Raw genomic sequence first — 21,050 nt, 5'->3', positions numbered from 1 at the left:
GTACGTACGTATAGAGTGTTGGGTGTGGTGTACAAAAATTAAATATTGAGAAAAAAGGTTGTTAGAATACTGGAAAAAAACCTTTTAATTTTTTCATTATTTTTAGCGCTTTCATTTGTTTCTCGAACATGTCAAATAAAATTTTGTGAATATACAAACAGCTTGTTCATATATATAAAACAAATGTTTTTTTTTGGGGGAGGGGTTTGCTTAGAAGAGAACTTTGTTTTTTTGGGGGGGAGGGGGGTTCCATGACAATGGAGATGGATAGATAGAAATATAGGTAGGTAGGTAGGCTGTTAGATAGATAGATAGATAGATAGATAGATAGATAAACAAACAAACCCCCCAAAAATGAACAAGCTGTTTATACATTCACAAAATTCTATTTGACAAGTTTGAGAAACAACAGGAAGGTGCTAATAATAATGAAGAAATAAAAAGATTTTTTCCAAAATTCTGACGACCTTTTTTCTCAATATATATATACATATATATCTATATATATATATATTTACACACACAATCAGGTAAAAAAAAAAACAACTTATAGTGTGCTTTTCAAAGCCTCTCTGCAAGCATTGGCTACCAAATGCTATTATATTTGCTGATTGAATTAATCAACTTATTTATAATATATGTAACATTCAGCAATTAACAGCTGGTAATGATGTGCTGAAACAATTGCAGTGAAATGTAACGAAACATGTTCAATCCATCCTCTCTTGTTAATATTTGTGTACCTGCACACACATATATATATGTGTATATATTGTTGTCATTGCCAGAATATCCCATGCTATGTGAATGAAGGAGAATACCCACCATTGTTACTGACGCTGACAGGAACTTGTACAGGGACGCCAACTGTTCGGGATATTTGCAACTTCCAAACTCATGTCCGACACAAGGAAACCAAGAACCTGATTATCAGCAACAAAACCAACCAACTTTGGGAACTGAGACCAATAATTGATGGAATCTATTGGCAAGGTCCTTTGAAATTTGTTGTGGAACCCCAGGCCAGCAAAGCTTATGAAATTACCTACAAACCTATGCGGATGACTGGTGCCGATGGCAAGAAACATACGGTAAATAGAAAATAGTGGCATAATTCTGCTCTAAGCATATTTTCAGAATGTGTGTTCTACATATGGGAATTCACACAATTATGAAAAAAAAAGATTTAAAAAAATTTTTCAAAATTTTTCAAAATTAAAAAATAATTTTTCAAACATTGTTTTTAAATCATAGAATTTTTTGCTTAAATACTAGCAAAGGACCTTTAAATGTGTTTATGGTGAGAAAATGACAAACAAACAAGGCAGGTATGCGGTGGTCATGAGATGTGCTAAAAATAACAGCTAAATACCCCTTAAATCATTAAAAAAATTTTTGGTGGGTTTTTGCATAGTTGTGTGGTTTCCCATGTATAGAACACAAATTCGCAAAGATAAATAAAACAAGTCGAGGGTTTATATGCTGTGCGTAAAGCAGAGTTCCACTGAAATAGTTAATAATATTAATAATGGTTTCGAATTTTGGCACAAGGCCAGTAATGTTGGGTGAGTGAGTAAGTCAATTAAATCAACCCCAGCGCTCAACGGTACTTATGTTATTGGCCTTGAAGGGATGAAGGGAAAAGTTGATTTCAGTGGAATTTGAACTCAGAATGTAAAGACGGATGAAATATTGCTAAGCCTTTTGCTTGGCTTGCTAATGGTTCTACCAGTTTGCTGCCCTAATAATAATAATAATAATAATAATAATAACAACAATAACAACAATAACAACAACAACAACAACACAACAACAACAACAACAACAACAACAACAATGAAGAAGAAGAAGAAGAAGAAGAAGCCCTGATGCAGTACCAGGCAGTGGCTCTCATGGCTTCTGATATTGACTGATTTGAAGTGTTATCATGTACATTGTTTTTTCTTGGTGTAAAACATGGGCTACAGCAAATATTCTGCTCAATACCACAGATTTGCTTGTCAGTTGTTTGACCTTAGCCGGTTGAGCATGTCCCTTAGTGACTGATGATATATACATCTCTGATTACAAGCAGGAGTAGTAGGGGAGCATTATAACCATGTGTTGAGAGGAATTCTTTGGGGTTTGGATAATTCACCTTTGGAAACATGAGTGATTTGTTCAACATCCTTAAACAACCCTTATTCAGGGACCTTTTGAGTGGGATGGGTTACTCGACCTGAAGAAATTTCTAACTGGGCCCCACCTTTATGGTCATGCACTGTTTCTCTTGATATGAGAGCACTGTGTCACGCACATATGGTTGTGATGCATGTGCCTGGTGTACCCTTATCAGATGGGTAGTGATGATGGGTATACTGGGCTTCATATATTTGACTCCAGTGTTACTTTGATGGCATGCACTGCCCTCTTAATAATAATAATCCTTTCTACTAAAGGCACAAGGCTTGAAATTTGTGGGGAGGGGCCCAGTTGATTAGATTGATTCCACTATGCAACTGGTACTTAATTTATCGACCCCCAAAAGGATGAAAGGCAAAGTTGACATTGGCAGAATTTGAACTCAGAATGTAAAGACAGACGAAATACCACTAAGCATTTTGCCCAGCGTGCTAACCACTCTGCCAGCTCGCCGCCTATTAGCATTATCTTGTGTTTGAGAATTTAAAATCACTTCTTTAACTTTCTAAGACATTTCAATGCTTCTAAAGCAAACTTCATTTGTTTGTTTACGTTCATCGTAATTTGAATAATAATAATAATAATAAGAAGAAGAAAAAATAATGTTTTAAAGAACCAATAAAAACGTTGGAAGGAAACTATATGATTTTTTTTACTAATGTTTGTGATATAGGATGGAAATGTGAGATATAGGGTGAAGACACATAGCTTAGTGGTTGCAGTATTTGGTTTGTTATCGTATAAGTGAGAGCACATGGCTTGGTGGTTAGGGAGTTCAACTCAGGATCATAAAGTTGTAAGTTTGATTCCTGCTGGTGGCACATAGTGTCTTTGAGCAAGACATTTTATTTCACATTGTTCCTGTCTACTCACCTGGCAAAAATGAGTTTGTACCTGTAATTACAAAGGGTCAGTCTTGTCACACTCTGTGTCACGCTGAATCTCCTTGAGAACTACATTAAGGGCACACATGTCTGTGGATCGGATCATCTAGAACCCTCATTGTAACTCATTGTTCTATATTTATTTCTCCCTTGATGGTTGTCCGATCATTTTGTCTACAACATTATTTGTCTTTACAGGGATCCATATTGTTCCCACTGCCAGACGGGACAGGCATCTTTTACAATTTATTCGGCATTGCAGATCCTCCCAAGCCTGTCGATAAAATTATTCGAGACATCCCTTACAAGACAAAGTACACAGAACTTCTTCCGGTTTACAATTGGAGCAAGCAGACAATCAGGTACAACCATATTTCTCTCCTCTCTCTCTCTCTTCTCACCCTCTCATCATATTTTCCCTCTTCTTATCATCTTCCCCTCCTCTTGTCATCTTCCTCCTCCCATCTGCTTGATTGTGGGGGCAGGGCCTTGACTAACCCAGTCGTTATATCAGTCATTATATATCACCAATTTTTAATAAAGAATCTGTAAAAGAAGTGGACATCTTTAATATAACAGTCGCAGGAGTGGCTGTGTGGTAAGTAGCTTGCTTACCAACCACATGGTTCTGGGTTCAGTCCCACTGCGTGGCACCTTGGGCAAGTGTCTTCTACTATAGCTTCGGGCCGACCAAAACCTTGTGAGTGGATTTGGTAGACGGAAACTGAAAGAAGCCTGTTGTATATATGTATGTATATATATATATATGTGTGTTTGTGTGTCTGTGTTTGCCCCCCCAACATCGCTTGACAACTGCTGCTGGTGTGTTTATGTCCCCGTAACTTAGCAGTTCGGCAAAAGAGACTGATAGAATAAGTACTGGGCTTACAAAGAATAAGTCCTGGGGTCGATTTGCTCGACTAAAAAGGCGGTGCTCCAGCATGGCCACAGTCAAATGACTGAAACAAGTAAAAGAGTATAACACGCCTTTTCTACACATCTAACAGACTAAAATGTTTAAATTGCAATGAATAAGTAATGAAATAAGTCTTTATAAGGGGTTGATTTCAGTTAACCCCAAGAAAACCACAGCAACCATTCCTCAACTAGCATTGTGGAAGACACAAAGTAATCTTTCAAGGTTTTTTCTTACAGAAACACAGAGAACAGTATGTCTTCGATATTGTGCAGATTAAACAAAATTTACTTAAGATTTTAAAAAATTTTATTTCTGATAAAGATGTTTATTGCAGGGTTTGTCGTATGTGGAGCCCCACTTGTGGAAAATAGAAATAAGCATTCTTGACTGCTATTTCTACTTTTTCGGTATGCGGTCAAGCAACCTGTTGCCTGTCCCTTTTTCTTATATACAATATATATACTTAACTTTACAGAAGTTCCTGCCGTTAATCGGCTATATTTACATACCGAATTCTACCAGTAAATAATTGTGGTCTTTGTTTAAAAACCATTAAAGAAATTATTTACTCTTATTATTATATTATATATATATATATACATAGACACCAAAGTAAGCACATACATGTGAAACAAGGTGGGGAAAAATAGTACTTGAATACTGGAGGTAGAGTAATATGCTTTATTATTAAAGCTGCAAAAACATCACCAAAATATCACAGAAAATGCTACTCAGAGTTTCATGTTTACATTCGTCTGACAATTGTGATTAAAAATGGGACACAAATTAAGGTTATATGTATAAATATAATGTATAATATACATTGACAGATACACATTTGAATTTGGTTTCATTTCATTGGTCATTTCAACTAACGGAGTTTTTTTTTTTTCAGAAACGATGATATAAAAAATTAAATATCGTATTGCGTAAAATCAAAGAAGACCTTAAATCAAAAATAAATTTTACTTTTACTTTAGAAGGAAAAACATACATGCCCAGAGTACATTTTAATTAAATTTCTTTTAACATTAATTAATTTTAATTAATTTTGATGTATTTTAATTAATTTTAATTAAACTTATTTTAACATTAATTAATTTGCTCTGAGCATGTATGTGTTTCCTTCTAAACTAAAATTTACTTTTGATTTAAGGTTTTTTCAATTTTACACAGTATGATATTTAATTCACCTTTTCCTAAAAAAATCCTTTAGTTGAAACCACCAGTAAAATGAAACCAAATTCAAATGTGTATTAGTCAACGTAAATTGTACAATATATTTATACATATAATCTTAATTCTTGTCCCATTCTTAATCACGACTGTCCAACGAATGGGAGCATGAAACTCTGAGTAGCATTTTCTGTGATATTTTTGCAGCTTTATATGTATATATATGTATGTATGCATGTATATAGATATATATACACACACACATATATATATACACATATATATACATAAATATGCATATATATATATATATATACATATCATCATCATCATCGTTTAGCATCCGCTTTCCATGCTAGCATGGGTTGGACCAGGCCCAGTATGATCTGGCAATGTTTCTATGGCTGGATGCCCTTCCTAACACCAACCACTCCATGAGTGTAGTGGCTGCTTTTTACGTGCCACCGGAACAGGTGCCAGACGAGTCTGGCAAACGGCCACGATCGGATGGTGCTTTTTATGTGCCACCGGCACGGGGCCAGGCGAGGCTATTCATATATATATATATAACAATGATAGAGATGGAAAATGGAATATATGAGAAACTTTATTGCTCACAACGTTTCTCATGTTTTCCCTTTGCCGTCTCTGTCATTGTTATATGCTCAACGTACACTGAAGAATTCGCAAGGTAGAATCAGTGACAATATATAAATATCTTGGATGATATCAGGTAGCCATAGGCAGTGAATGTGCTTCATTGGCCTACTGCAACGAACATACCCAACACATAAATATTTACCTATATATGTATGTATGTATGTCTATCTATCTGTCTATATATATATTATATATACATATCATCATCATCATCGTTTAGCATCCGCTTTCCATGCTAGCATGGGTTGGACCAGGCCCAGTATGATCTGGCAATGTTTCTATGGCTGGATGCCCTTCCTAACACCAACCACTCCATGAGTGTAGTGGCTGCTTTTTACGTGCCACCGGAACAGGTGCCAGACGAGTCTGGCAAACGGCCACGATCGGATGGTGCTTTTTATGTGCCACCGGCACGGGGGCCAGGCGAGGCTATTCATATATATATATATAACAATGATAGAGATGGAAAATGGAATATATGAGAAACTTTATTGCTCACAACGTTTCTCATGTTTTCCCTTTGCCGTCTCTGTCATTTGTTATATGCTCAACGTACACTGAAGAATTCGCAAGGTAGAATCAGTGACAATTATATAAATATCTTGGATGATATCAGGTAGCCATAGGCAGTGAATGTGCTTCATTGGCCTACTGCAACGAACATACCCAACACATAAATATTTACCTATATATGTATGTATGTATGTCTATCTATCTGTCTATATATATATATATATATATATATATATATATACTTAATCATATTTATACACCTGTACATGCACCTGTCCTCAGAGATAATTACATCTGATATTACTCTTATACATAGAAAAGTACTCTACATACAACCCCTCCCACACATATATATATATAAACTCACTTGTCTATGCACAGATTTATACATGCATGCTCATTTACAATATACATGAAACTCACATTCACAAATACACAAACCGTGAAACATGTATATACAACTAAACTTAGCCTTACTTGTACATGCACCTGCATCTATAATTCACTCACCTGTGGACACATAGGCATAAGCATACATGCTTTTACACAGACACGCCATATCATACATCCCTTCCCCTTTGGGCTTCTTTTTGAGTCCTATATCTAACACTTATGGACACACAAAATCAAAAAGCAACACAACACCAATGACTTTTGGAAGCAATTTTTTTGATATTTTGAATCACTGAAGCATGGAATAAACTACCCATATCAGTTGTTAGCTGTTGGGACACTGCATCCTTCAAAACTTCCATACATCTTGGAATTCACCAACAGTACACCTGATGCCCCCTCCCCGCCTCAACCTTTTTTTCCAGTTCACTTCATTATCATCATCATCCATCATTTTGAATCTGGGTTTTGTCCTCATTAATGGGGGTAGCTAGATCTACCTCAATGCCATAGCAACCACCCTCACACCATCTTGCCCAGTTTTGGGCATCCTCCCTTCTTAAGCCAACCGTCCTAATCTCCTCCACCTGTCCCCTCCACATTTTCCTCAGTCTACCTCGCTTTCGCTATCCATTCACCTCAAACTCTTGCACTCTCTTCAGAATATGTTCCTTATCCTTCCTCAACACATGCCCATATCATCTCACCCCATTCGCCCTTGCCAGCTGTTCTACTGATTCCTCCAACTCCAGCGTCCCCATTAAGTCCTCAGTCCTCCTTTTATCAAACAGTCTCATGTCACACATTTCTCTCACCATCGCTCTCTCAGTCCTTCTCAAAATTGCCATCTCTTTCTCTCTCCCTCAAACACCTTGTCTCATTCCCATACAGCAGCTCTCACACGACTCCTATAGACTTTTCCTTTCGTCTTCAATGAGAGCCTTTTCCTATATAATAATGCCCCACATTCCCTGAACTTCACCCAGCCAAGTCTCACTCTTGACATCACAGCTACTTCACATCCCCCACTTACATCCACTCTATCTCCCAAGTAACAAAACCCTCTTACTGTCTTCATCTCATCACGTAGTGTTTCCACTGACCTCGCCAGCCCTCCACCTCCTTTCTCACATCTTCCACAAACTTATTTCTGCATTATTCTATGAACTGTTCTTGCACTTTAGTCTACCTTTACTTATGACTTGAAGTGTAGCTAAGCACTGTATACAATCAGTTCATTATTATTCATTATTATAATTAAAATTGACATTTCATAATGTACTTTCTCTGTTGCTTAGGATTTCTGTTAAATTCTTCTCATGTTTCCAGCTTTAATGTGAAAAGAGAAGTCTATAAAGCTGACAAAGTTGATCCCACCACGACAATAACTGGTTTAGACTACATTGATGTACCAGCTGGTTGTCAGAAGAATTACAAACTGGATTTTCATGCTTACAAGGAAGGAATGAGCAGCATAAAAGTAAGTCCTTGCTCTATAGTAATATATGATAATTATGAGAGAGGGGAATTAGAATGCTAAGGGTGTGTATATATATATATATATAAATCGAAATAGAAATCAAATTCGATTATTGACATCCTTGCTAGTGGAGCGCTAAGAGTACCATATGAGTGAGATTGTTGCCAGAGCAACAAGCTGGCCTCCGTGCTGATGGCATGTTAAAAACACCATTCGAGCATGGTCGTTACCTGCGTCACCTTACTAGCACTTGTGCTGGTGGCATGTGAAAAAAAAACATTCGAGAGAGGTCATTTCCAGTTCTGCTGGACTGGCTCCTGTGCAGGTGGCACATAAAAAGCACCATTTGAGCGTGGCCATTGCCAGTACCGCCTGACTGGCCCTCGTGCCGGTGGCACATAAAAGCACCCACTACACTCTCAGAGTGGTTGGCGTTAGGAAAATTTGCACACCTATATTAAAAATCCTGGCGAGTTTGCATGGCAACTTTGAGTTTGCTCAATTGAAAGGTGTGGCCTCTAGGGCAAAATTCCTCATCTTTAAAGTGTGGCTCACGTAGACCCGAATGAAATCGAGTTATAATACCGAAACAAATAAAACAATGATAAACTATTTTAATCCCGAGCAAGTCCAGGTTTCTCTGCTATCTATATATATATATATATATATAAAAGAGGCTTTGGGTCAAAAGTGTGTGCACATTTTGCTACATCAGAGGTTGGCGGCCACACCAGTGGTCAGATCGAGCTGAAAATTGACACAGGCATAGAAGGCGTAATGAGGCAGTGTTGAGTAGGTTAAAACTCACCATCTGGAAAGATGCGGTTGCTATGGTGAGAAGATTCAAGGGGGCTCTAAGCCCCCCCCCCTCCTCCAGATTGGTTCGATTGGCATCTAATCTTATCTATAAAATGAAGAAGGCGAACATTGATACAAATTGGATTTTTATGTAAAAAGGGGTCTAAATGGGGCTGGAAGGGGATTCAAATTTACAGGAGGGGGTAACTTGAGGGGGGAATTTGATTGGGAGACATTTTGTGGCGCTACATTGGTTGCTTTGGTGTGAAAACTGGGATTTTACTGATTTTGGGGGACACTTGGTGGTCTAGATCGGACACCTTTTGCCCGATTTCAATCAAATTTTCAACATGGTAAAGTGGAAGCAGATTTGTAATTTAAACGCAGAAATTTAATTTTTTTTAATAAATGGCAGAGAGATAGACAGAGAAAGATAAAGAGTAAGAGAAAGCGAGGGAAAGTCAGAAAGGAAGAGTAAGAGAGTGGGAAAATGAGAAAGGATAGAGAAACAAAGAGGGAGAATGTGGCGATAAGAAACAGAAAGTAACAGCCACAACTTCACTTGCGCATAGAGCGGGTCACCTTAAGCTAGTATATATATATAAATAAGAAAATGGAGAAACAAATTTAGTTTGTTCATCAACTGTCGGATATTATGTTCGATTATTTATTCATCTAACAAAATGAGAACATCAATAGCATACACATATATCTTATAATTCAATACATTAAGATAAGAATACAAATATATCCTGTTATTTTCATGTAAAAATAATTTTAGTCATAAAATATAATAAAGAAGCCATTTGTTTTTTTGTACGAAGGGAGGCAACTCGGTAAAGGGAATTAATTTCACACGCTGTAAATATTTATTTCCCTTTTTTCTCTTACACTGAATGAAATTTCTTACTAATACGCGCACGCGCGATTTAAAGATTAAACAACAAAAGATACTTTCCTGCAGAACCTTGGGGTCGACCAGAATTAACCCTAAATTAAAAAAAAACACACACACACACACATTCTCAAAATCCATTGAAGATGCTGTGGAAATTAGTAAAACATTTCAGGTATACTTCATTTGAGGTCTCATAATGAACACATACATACAATTACAAAGCTACATATGCAATACACACACACGCGCATTCACATATCAAGCAATTCACTTAGCTACAATCCCTAAGAACTGTCCTGACTTGGCAAAAATGTTTTGCCCCCTTATTAATGACCAGTTTGAATTCTGCAAAGGAAAGCAAAAATCCTTAAACAAATCCCAAAGAGCACACACGTGCTCATACTCACACACAGCCAGGACATTTGTGTGCCTGTTGCTTGAAGAGAGAATCCATTTCTTCATTTTCAATTAAGTTATTTACCACCAGTCCAGAACCCCTATTTTGCTCAGAGCATCAACTTCCTGAAAACTGTTAAGAAACATGCAACGAAAAGGATACCTGCTGCATCAGGCGTTGACCATACTCTGAATGGCTTGCTTCCCTGGACATGGACACAGTAAAGCTCTCATGTCTGACAGCTGACTTGGTAGACACCCACAAGATTATCCACCACCATCTTTCCAACAACAACCTTGGGGCACCTTTTTCAATTCCAGGCATCTAATACTAATGGACATGCTTATAAAATCAAAAAAAAAAAACAAAAACAGAAAACAAAAACCCCACAACACCCACGACTTTCAGAAACATTTAATTTACATTGGGAATAGGTGAAGCATGGAAAAAAATTCCCACATCAGTTGTTGGCTGTTGGGACACTTCATTCTTCAAAGCTTCCATGCTTCCTGAAATTCACCAACAGTCCACCTGATGTCCATCATCCCCCACTTTTTTCTTAAAGAACTTATTTATGGTCCACTTCCCATGCCTTGTCCTGTGTCCACTTCCCGTGCCTTATCCTGTGTCCACTTCCCGTGCCTTATCCTGTGTCCACTTCTCGTGCCTTATCCTGTATCCACTTCCCGTGCCTTATCCTGTGTTCACTTCCCGTGCCTTATCTTATGTCCACTTCCCGTGCCTTATCCTATGTTCACTTCCCACGTCTTATCCCATGCCTTAATCTATGTCCACTTCCACGCATTAACCTATGTCCACTTCCCGTGCCTTATTCTATGTCCACTTCCCATGCCTTATCCTATGTCCACTTTCCGTGCCTTATCCTATGTCCACTTCCCATGCCTTATCCTATGTCCACTTCCCGTGCCTTATCCTATGTCCACTCCACGTGCCTTATCCTATGTCCACTTCCCATGCCTTAATCTATGTCCACTTCCCATGCCTTGTCCTATGTCCACTTTCCACGCATTAACCTATGTCCACTTCCCGTGCCTTAATCTATGTCCACTTCCCAAGCCTTGTCCTATGTCCACTTCTCATGCCTTGTCCTATGTCCACTTCCCATGCCTTAATCTATGTCCACTTCCCGTGCCTTATCCTATGTCCACTTCCCATGCTTTATCCTATGTCCATTTCCCGTGCCTTATCCTATGTCCACTTCCCATGCCTTATCCTGTGTCCACTTCCCATGCCTTATCCTATATCCATTGCACATGCATTTTTAGCTGTTTCTTCTGATGAGTTGTAGTGCAACTGAGCACTGTATACAATAAGTTATTATTATTATTATCATTATTATATCTTCATTATTATTCTTTTAATTCATTACAGGTAATCTTTACTCATTTAGAGACAGGTGAATACCAATTTTATGAACTGACCCTTCGATCGATTAAATCAGGAAGTTTGGGGAATATTGAACTTGTCACCCCAGTTCGCTCCAGCATACGACATACGGTCAAACTTGAGAATCCGCTAACCATTCCAGCTCATTTTAATTTCAATACAAATGTTTCAGAACTGATGATTCCTGCAAGTGCAGTTTGTATTCCAGAACAATCTGATGTAAGTTCATAAATGCATTTTATTTTAAATCAATTCAGTTGTACAATTCTATATTTCAGAGATGATGAATTATGTATATTATTTACATTATTTACATGGGCATATGGCATAGTGGTTACTATAGGCTACTAACCCCAAGATTCCAGGCAGCGACCTGAATAATAATAATAATAATAATAATAATAACAATAACAACAACAACAACATTGAAAAATACCTTAGGAATGAGAACCCAGGTTTGAAATTTCCCCAAGACACCTGATGAAGGCTGGAAAGTATATCAGCCGGAATATTGTGTAACCAGGACACTAAACTCTGCTTTTGAAGACCGGTTGAGGCAAGGTAAATCGAAATCAAAGTTGAAATCAAACTCAGTGACTGGCATCCGTTGCTAGTGGAGCACTAAGAGTACCATACAAGTGAGATCGTTGCCAGAGCAACAAGCTGGCCTTCGTGCCGATGGCACGTTAAAAATACCATTCTAGTGGGATCGTTACCGCGTTGCCTTACTAGCACTTGTGCTGGTGGCATGTGAAATATTTGAGCGAGGTCGTCGCCAGTGCCGCTGGACTGGCTCCTCAAACCGGCCAGCAGAGAAAACGGACATTAAACGACGATGATGATGTTTATGTGTAATAAATTGGTTCCAGTAAAGCGAGTCGCCACATCAAAGGTGACAGCTGAATGTTACTACTAGTTTAACCCCAGGCAGATTCTCTTCTTACACTTGTGCTGAATCTGTACTGACCTCATCAGTGCCAAAAGGATGAAAGGTAAAGTTGATCTCAAGAATGTAAAGAGCCGCAAGGAATGCTGTTGTTAGGCATTTTGTCCAAAGTGCTAACAATTTTGCCATCTTGCCACTTTAATATCTTTATCATTCCAATGTCTGTTTTTCCATGCTTACGTAGGTCAGAGGGAATTTGTTGAGATGGATTTTATGCAGCTGGATTCTCTTCCTGTCACCAACCCTCATCAGACACGCTTTTCACAGAATGTTAGAAATGTGAGGCAGCAGGCTGGCAGAAGTAGTAGCATGCCAGGCAAAATGTTTGACATTTCGTCCTTCACATTCTGAGTTCAAATCCCACCAAAGCCGAATGAAATTGCTGGCCTTGTGTCAAAATTGGAAAGCAATACTAGAAACAAAGGATACCATTTGCATAACAACACTCACAAGTATCAAGCGATATCAAATGAAGGGGCCAGTACCACAGGGATCCTATGACTGTTGTCAACATCAATGAACAGATATTAAAACGTTGAAGAGCATCAATGCTGTATGCAAGCACCAAGGTGGAGGTATTGTTTTCAGTTGTGTTTGTTTGTCCTTGGACAAGATATCTCAAGAACCGCTGGATGGATTTGGATGAAACTTTCAGGAATGTTTGGCTTCATGACTGGCACAAACTGATTAGATTTTGGGATTGATCCAGTACCAGACAAGGATTCTAGATTATTTTTCCTTTTTTTTTACTTAATTTTTGAGATTCATTTTTGTTATTCTCATATTTGAGAGCATTCGAGTTTATTTCAGATATTCTCATTTTAAAAATCATCTCTGCCTAATCGTTGAAAGAGAGTGCAAAGGTTTTCACTCTCTGAGTGCCCTTGTTTTAGAATTACCATTCAGTAATGTTATTGTTTTAACTCATTGGGTTGTTTGTGGCCATACTGGAGCACAGCCATCAAGGGTTTTGTCAGTCAAATTGCCCACAGTACTTATTCTTTTTTAAGCCAGGTACTTATTTCATCAGCCTCGTTTTTGCTGAACCACTAAGTCATGGATGTAAACAAACCAGCACCAGTCATCAAGCAGCAACACACACACACACACACGTGATGAACTTCCACCTATTTTCTGTCTTCCATTTTCTCTCATAAGAAGTTGGGCAGTCAAACATTTACAATAGAAAACACTTGTCCAAAGTGCTGTGCAGTGAGATTGAACCTGAAGCCACATGGTTGCCAAGCAAATGTTTTAACCACAGCCGTGCCTGCACCAAGTAAATTGAGTAACCCTTTTTCTTAACTCTTTTAATACCAACTCGCTGCCTCTGGTTCTGTGTTACAAAAGGCACCCATTCTGGTGCCATGAAAAAAAGCATCCAGTCCACTCTGTAAGTGGTTGGCATTAGGAAGGGCGTCCAGCTGTAGAAACTCTGCCAGATCAAATTGGAACCTGCTGCAGCTCGCCAGCTTACCAGTTCCAGTCAAACCATCCAACCCGTGCCAGCATGGAAAGCAGACATTAAATTATGACAATGATGATGATCATTTCAATTAAGGTTTCCCATCAAAATTTCATAATTTCATTTTAATTTATGTTCCAAACACCAGATTATCCTCATCATCGTTGTCGTTTAATGTCTGCTTTCCATGTTGGCATGTGTTGAACAGTTGGGCCAGGCTCCAATTTGATCTGGCAAAGTTTCTACAGCTGGATGCCCTTCCTAATGCCAACCACTCCAAGAGTATAGTGGGTTCTTTTACGTGCCACTGGCATGAGGGCCAGTCAGGCAGTTCTGGTAACAACCACGCTCAAAAAGTGTTTTTTATGTGCTACCTGCACAGGAGCCAGTCCAGCGGCACTGGCAACAACTATTTAACAACAAAGTTATTTTATTAAATTCTTTGTTATTTTCAAAAGTAATTGCTGTATATTTCAACAGAAATATGGCAACAAAAAACGTTCTGGTGATCAAAATTAAAATCTTCCCTCAAAATGTCCCGTTCATTTATGTTCGAAACACCAGATTAATAATGACAGTTATTTTCCAAAATTCATTATTTTTAAAATTAATTGAAACAAAGGCAGTGCATTCCAACAGAAATACGGTAAGTGAAGGGTTAATATAATTATTGGCTACATCTGTTGTGGATTGTGTTTGAAGTTGAGTCTCCCCTGTTTTGCAGGGTGAGGTGACCATTGAATACCAACCGATTAAAATCGGTGAAGTAACTGGCAAACTGGAACTGTTGAGCACTGAACTGGGAAATTATTTATATGAACTGAACCTCAAGGCCACACCAGCAAGCTATGAGAAAAGCATCTACATGCAGACTTCCCTCGGTCTGGTCACCACCCAGGTGGCTAGGTTTATTAACTACTCCAAACAGAAGACAGACTACCTGTGCAAGGTAAGACAATGAGTTATTTAGTAACACACTTTTACTACGGCTGCTGCTGCTGATGTGGTGGTGATGGTGGTGGCAGAATCATTAGCAGTATTTTTTTTGTCTTTACATGGTCAGTTTTTACATCTCCTAATCTCCCCCTTCTATCCTACCAGGTTTCCCACCTTGCATATGCAAGTGTGAAAATACCTCCACTTATTTGAAGCTAACAAGTAACCCTTTTGATTAGCCTCAAACACTGCACCCTAGGACTAGCTCCTACATTCATCAAACTCTTCAATCTATCCTTCTCTCTCTCTCCCCATTCTCCCTCTCTCTCTCCCCATTCCCCTTCTCTTTGTCAAATACCACTAATATGACGTCAACCAGGAGAATTCATCTACGAAGCAATTGACCCAGCTCCCTTTCAGGGTTGGTGAAAGCGATGTGGTGGACAACAAAAAACCTGGCTGATGACAGTCAAGGCTGATCTGGAATCCAACCTAGGGCCCACCCATATCTACGGCGTTCGCCGCTGGAATAAGGAGTGGTTGGAGATCACGTGGTTGTTAGCCTCAAATCGCCAGGCCTGGTCGGCGTTTGTGAGAGATGCAGCATTGAGGATGAATGAAGCCAGCTCAACCCATCCCAGGTGAATGCTGTCTCAAGACAAGACAAGAATATGGCGTCCACATTTACTAAACCTGTTAGAGACTTCCTCTCCTACATCAAGCCACATTTATCTCTCACCTGAGAAAAACTGAAAACAATGTTGTTGCTCAACATCATCAGAAATGTCAACAGGTGACCCAGACACCTAACACATGGGTTTCCTATCAAAAACTTCCCATCCTTTGGCTTTCATCCATTTCTCATTTTCTGATTTCCTGGACTGGCAGCTTCAGATCGAACCCTCACAGAGTGTGTTGATGAAGTTCTTTCTGTCCCCTCCCCCCAGTGTCACCTTGGGTTCAGTTTTGTCCCCTCACTCTCTTCTTTTCATACATCAATGATCCGCTTGATGCTGTAATGGCCTTTATTCTTTACAGCTGGCTGCTCTCCTACCACCCCTGAGTCATTCATCTCTTCTCTATTCATCACTCATCATCATCATTTTCATTTAACGTCCGTTGTCCATGCTGGCATGGGTTGGACAGTTTGACTGGGCTGGCAAGCTGGAAGGCTGCACCAGACTCCGGTCTGATTTCCCACAGTTTTCTACAGCTGGATGCCCTTCCTAATGCCAACCACTCCGAGAGTGTACTGGGTACTTTTATGTGCCACCGGCATGGATGCCATTTGCATGACACCAGGGTGAGTTTATGTGCCACTATGTGTGACACCGGTATCTTCCACAACCGTGATTTTGCTCAGCTTGATGGGGCTTCTTCTTAAGCACAACATAATGCCAAAGGTTTTGGTCATTGCTTCCATGAGGCCCAACACTCGAAAGGAACTTGGCCACTTTGCCTCCATGAGGCCCAACATTGTGTTGTGTCAAACTCTCCCTACCCCTACACTAACTGCTGTATCTCACCTCTACTCCCCACCCCTCTCCTGAATCTCCTCCTCCCTCTTTGTGTATTCACTGCAGTTGTTGACAACAGTTCAAGGGAACCAGAAACACTATCAGTCTCACCTGGCAATGCCATGGCTACTGTTCCTTCTTCTTAGCAGTGGGTCTCAAATGGGGTCCTTGTGACCCTTGGAGGTTCACAGAGGATTTTGTTGTTAATGTTACAATAGTAAAACGAGTTGCCACATCAAAGTGGCAGTTGGATGTTACTACTGGTTTAACCCCAGGCAGATTCTCCACCAGCTGGTTATCAGTGCAACACTCTGCATCCTTTATATCAGGGTTTCCCAACCTAATTTTACTTGTGGAGCCCCTGAGAGCTATCTTTATCACCTGTGGACCCCATATATGCACTTGTAAAGTTTTGAAACAAAATATTTGTTTGTAGGTTAATAAAAACTAACAATGAAACAGTTTCTTTATATTCATAACAGAAATTCCAAATACAAATCTTGAAAGTTTCGATAAACACAGGGACCTCTCCTACTAAACAAAATTTATATGTGGACCCACAAATTGCAATTTTTTACTCTTAAAGCTTCTGTGGACTCCTGGGGTGTCCATGCGGACCCTGGTTAGGAACCCCTGCTTTATATACAATATATCACTAGCAGGGGGAGCGACCCTCCCCCAGCATCTGACAGGATCGTGGGACTGGCCCAGTTTGAAGCTATTTGGCTGCACACACCTGCACAGTGGATAGTGCTAGCTAAGATTTGCTTCTACCAGTGATATATTGCAAACAAAGTGACCATTGGTCACTGATTTGCAACAAGCAAAATAGCCAATCATAAAATCTCAAGAAGAGATAAAGTAAACTAATAGTAAAACTTTGATGTGGTTCCTCGCTTTCCTGTTTACGTTACTACTCTGATCTTTTCTTGAGATTTTATGATTGGCTATTTTGCTTGTTGCAAATCAGTGACCAATGGTCACTTTGTTTGCAATATATCACTGGTAGAAGCAAATCTTAGCTTGCACTCTCCACTGTGCAGGTGTATGCAGCCAAATAGCTTGAAACTGGGCCAGTCCCACGATCCTGGGGGATAGTAGGGGTTCACTGCTAATGATATATTGTATATAAGGTGGTGAAGCATGACCTTCGAACTTTAGGTCTCACTGAGGAAATGACTAGAGACCGAGACCTTTGGAAGTTTGCTGTGCGTGAGAAGACCCAGCAGGACAAGTGAGACCATAACCCGTGGCCTCTACATGGGATGTAGCCTGTCCACTTATGTATACCTTTCCTTCTTGGGACACAAAACTCTACTTGTGAAGACCTGTTGAGGCAAGTGAAAATCGAAATCGATCAACATCAATGGAAATTGTAGCTGTGATACCAGTGCCGGTGGTACGTAAGAGAACCATCCGAACGTGGCCATTGTCAGTGCTGCTCCGACTGGCCTCGTGCCGGTGGCACGTAAAAAGCACCATCCGATCGTGGCTGTTTGCCAGCCTTGTCTGGCACGTAAAAAGCACCAACTACACTCCCGGAGTGGTTGGCGTTAGGAAGGGCATCCAGCCGTAGAAACAATGCCAGATCAGACTGGGCCTGGTGCAGCCTTCTGGCTTCCCAGACCCCAGTTGAACCGTCCAACCCATGCTAGCATGGAAAGCGGACGCTAAACGAAGATGATGATGAAGGGTGCAGAACTTGCACTGAAAACCAGCTGGTGGAGAATCTGCCTGGGGTTAAACCAGTAGTAACATTCACCTGCCACTTTGAGGTGGTGACTCATTTTACTGTTTACATTACTACTCTGATCTCTTCTTCACATTTAATAACGAGCTAAATTTGTTACATTTTGACAATAAATTTTCATCATTATCATTAAACATCCGTTTTCCATTCTGGCAAGGCCAGGAACTGCACTAGGCTCCAAAGCCTGTTCAGGCATAGTTTCTCTGGCTGGGCGCCCTTCCAAACACCAGCCACTTTACAGAATGCAGACTGGGTGAGTATACCATGAACCTGCAAAGATTAGGACTGCTTGGCTGGAGAGGGATGCAGGGGACATGCCTGTATGCAAGGACACCCATACTTTCACTCGGCTTGGTGTGTTTTCTCAAACACAGCAAACTGCCAGAAGTCTCAGCCCCCTGTTGCTATTCCTAATAGGACTTTTTAAACATTGAACGAATAATAAGAACCAAAGGGGCCCATGGGCAAAAAAATGGTTGAGAACTTCTGCTCTAAGCAGACCCCCCCCCCCTACCACCACCACCATGAAATTTATCAACAACTACATTCCACAAAATTAATGCTTTGAGTTCATGAACAGCATCATCCTCCTCCTCCCCATGTTCCATGTTGGTTTGCTAGGATCTGATCGATCCAAAGACTTCATTATGCTCCAGTGTTTACTTTGGCATAACCTCTATGGCTGGATGCCCTTCCTAATGCCAAATACTCTACAGCGTATACTGGATGCTTTTTTTGTCATACCAGAACTAATGAGGTCACCATGAAGCTTGCATGACAACAAACCTCAGGGGTGTAGGGGTGCTTTATGCTCGGAGAAGAGGGGTTAAAGTATGAGAGAAGCCAAAGCATGAAGACGTTTCTTGCTGTAAATGAGTTACTTACATTCTAGAAGAGAAGTGGAGCTGGAAAGTGATAGAAATAGTTGTAATGAGGTGTTTGGGTGGCTCCAGTGGATGATACTCAGAACTTTGGGGTGATAGTTTAATTACTGTTCTTTTCCAGTCTTCTATGAACAAAACATCATGTTTAACCATGGAGGAATATATTACTTTGATGACAGGAAGGGTGTCCAGGCATAGAAAATCTGCCTCAACAAATTTTGTCTGACCCATGATGCAAAAGTGGAGGCTAGAACGATGGTGGTGGTGATTATGATGATGATAGTGGTGGCAATGAATGTTCTTAATATTTTGAGTATTTTAAAGAATATTTTTGTGTTTCTGTTGCAACAGGTGGATAATCCAGATTTCCATGTTGACAAATCCATCCCAGCTGCTAGTGCTTCGTCTTCTGGAACTGAAATTTCATTTGATGTCTCCTTTGAACCATCTCGCTTGGGAGAGCAGCGAGCTATTCTAACAGCTTCGTCAGCAGTTGGTGGAGAATATATCTTCCCACTATTTGGAACGTGTGGCCCACCCAAACCCCAGGGACCATTCACCATCAAATCAGGTTCAAATATTTTCATTACTTTCCGCAACATCTTCAACACAGCAACCAGTTTCAAATTTCAAGTTGATGATGATCGGTTCATCCTCTCCAAGAAGAAGGAAGCGATTCGTGCCCACAAAGACTATCGTATTTCTGTCGCGTTTGACAACAGTAACCTTCCTGTGCAGACTGAGCTCAAAAGCAAACTGATTGTCTCCTGTCCCCATGTAACAGCAGACACAGCAAATCTACAATGGCTGTTTTATTTGAAAGGAATTTCTGTTTAGTTCAAGTGTCAATAAATATATTCATGCTCAAATCTTACTTCTTGTCTTAGAACCTTAGGCAAGTGTTTTTAGCTACAGTCCTAGGCCTTGTGAGTGGATTTGCTAGATGCATATATATATATATATATATATTATGCATTTATAGTATATATATTTATTTATCCATATATATATATATATATTTATGCATGTAACATATATTTATGCATATATAATATATATATATATATTATATATATATATATATATATATTATGCATTTATAGTATATATATTTATTTATCCATATATATATATATATATTTATGCATGTAACATATATTTTATGCATATATAATATATATATATATATATATATATGCATATATAATATATATATTTATGCATATATAATGTATGTATATATATAAGCACAAGAGTGGATGTGGTGTTAAGTAGCTTGCTAATCAACCACATGGTTCTGGGTTCAGTCTCACTGCATGGCACCTTGGGCAAGTGTCTTCTACTATAGCCTCGGGCTGTCCAAAGCCTTGTGAGTGGATTCGGTAGACGGAAACTGAAAGAAGCCCGTCGTATATATATATATATGTGTGTGTTTGTGTGTGTCTGTGTTTGTTCTCCCATTATTGCTTGGCAACCGATGCTGGTGTGTTTACGTTCTGGTAACTTAGTAGTTCGGCAAAAGGGCCTGATAGAATAAGTACTAGGCTTACAAAGAATTAGTCCTGTGGTCCATTTGCTTGACTAAAGAGGGTGCTCCAGCATGGCCGCTGTCAATGTTATTATCATTATTATTATAGACCTGAATAATAATAATAACAACAACAACAGCATCAAAAAATATCTTAGGAAGGAGAACCCAGATTTGAAATTTCCCCAAGACACCTGATGAAAGTTGGAGGGTATATCAGCCAAAACGTGTTAACAACAAACAAGATGAGAATAAAATATCCATCAACTGTAAATAATGTACATAATTCCTCATCTCTTAAATATAGAACTGAATATT

General features: G+C 39.4%; 1 protein-coding gene across 1 annotated transcript in view; it reads left to right on the top strand.

Annotated features, from left to right (window-relative positions):
• LOC115212270 (hydrocephalus-inducing protein-like) overlaps positions 1-20,078 on the top strand; it is a 158,402-nt gene extending 138,324 nt beyond the window's left edge. Inside the window, exons 38-43 of the mRNA XM_029781112.2 lie at positions 789-1,091; positions 3,264-3,427; positions 8,056-8,206; positions 11,692-11,925; positions 14,842-15,066; positions 19,556-20,078. Of these exons, the coding sequence (XP_029636972.1) occupies positions 789-1,091; positions 3,264-3,427; positions 8,056-8,206; positions 11,692-11,925; positions 14,842-15,066; positions 19,556-20,041 (1,563 nt within the window). The 3' untranslated portion in view covers positions 20,042-20,078. The remainder of the gene's footprint in view (positions 1-788; positions 1,092-3,263; positions 3,428-8,055; positions 8,207-11,691; positions 11,926-14,841; positions 15,067-19,555) is intronic.
• The last annotated feature ends 972 nt before the right edge of the window (positions 20,079-21,050 follow it).

This window comes from Octopus sinensis, linkage group LG1 (genome assembly GCF_006345805.1).
Source record: "Octopus sinensis linkage group LG1, ASM634580v1, whole genome shotgun sequence".
In the NCBI taxonomy this organism is placed as follows: Eukaryota; Metazoa; Mollusca; class Cephalopoda; order Octopoda; family Octopodidae; genus Octopus; species Octopus sinensis.
The sequence above is the reverse complement of the archived record's forward strand: the minus strand, read 5'-3'. Positions and strand labels throughout refer to the sequence as shown.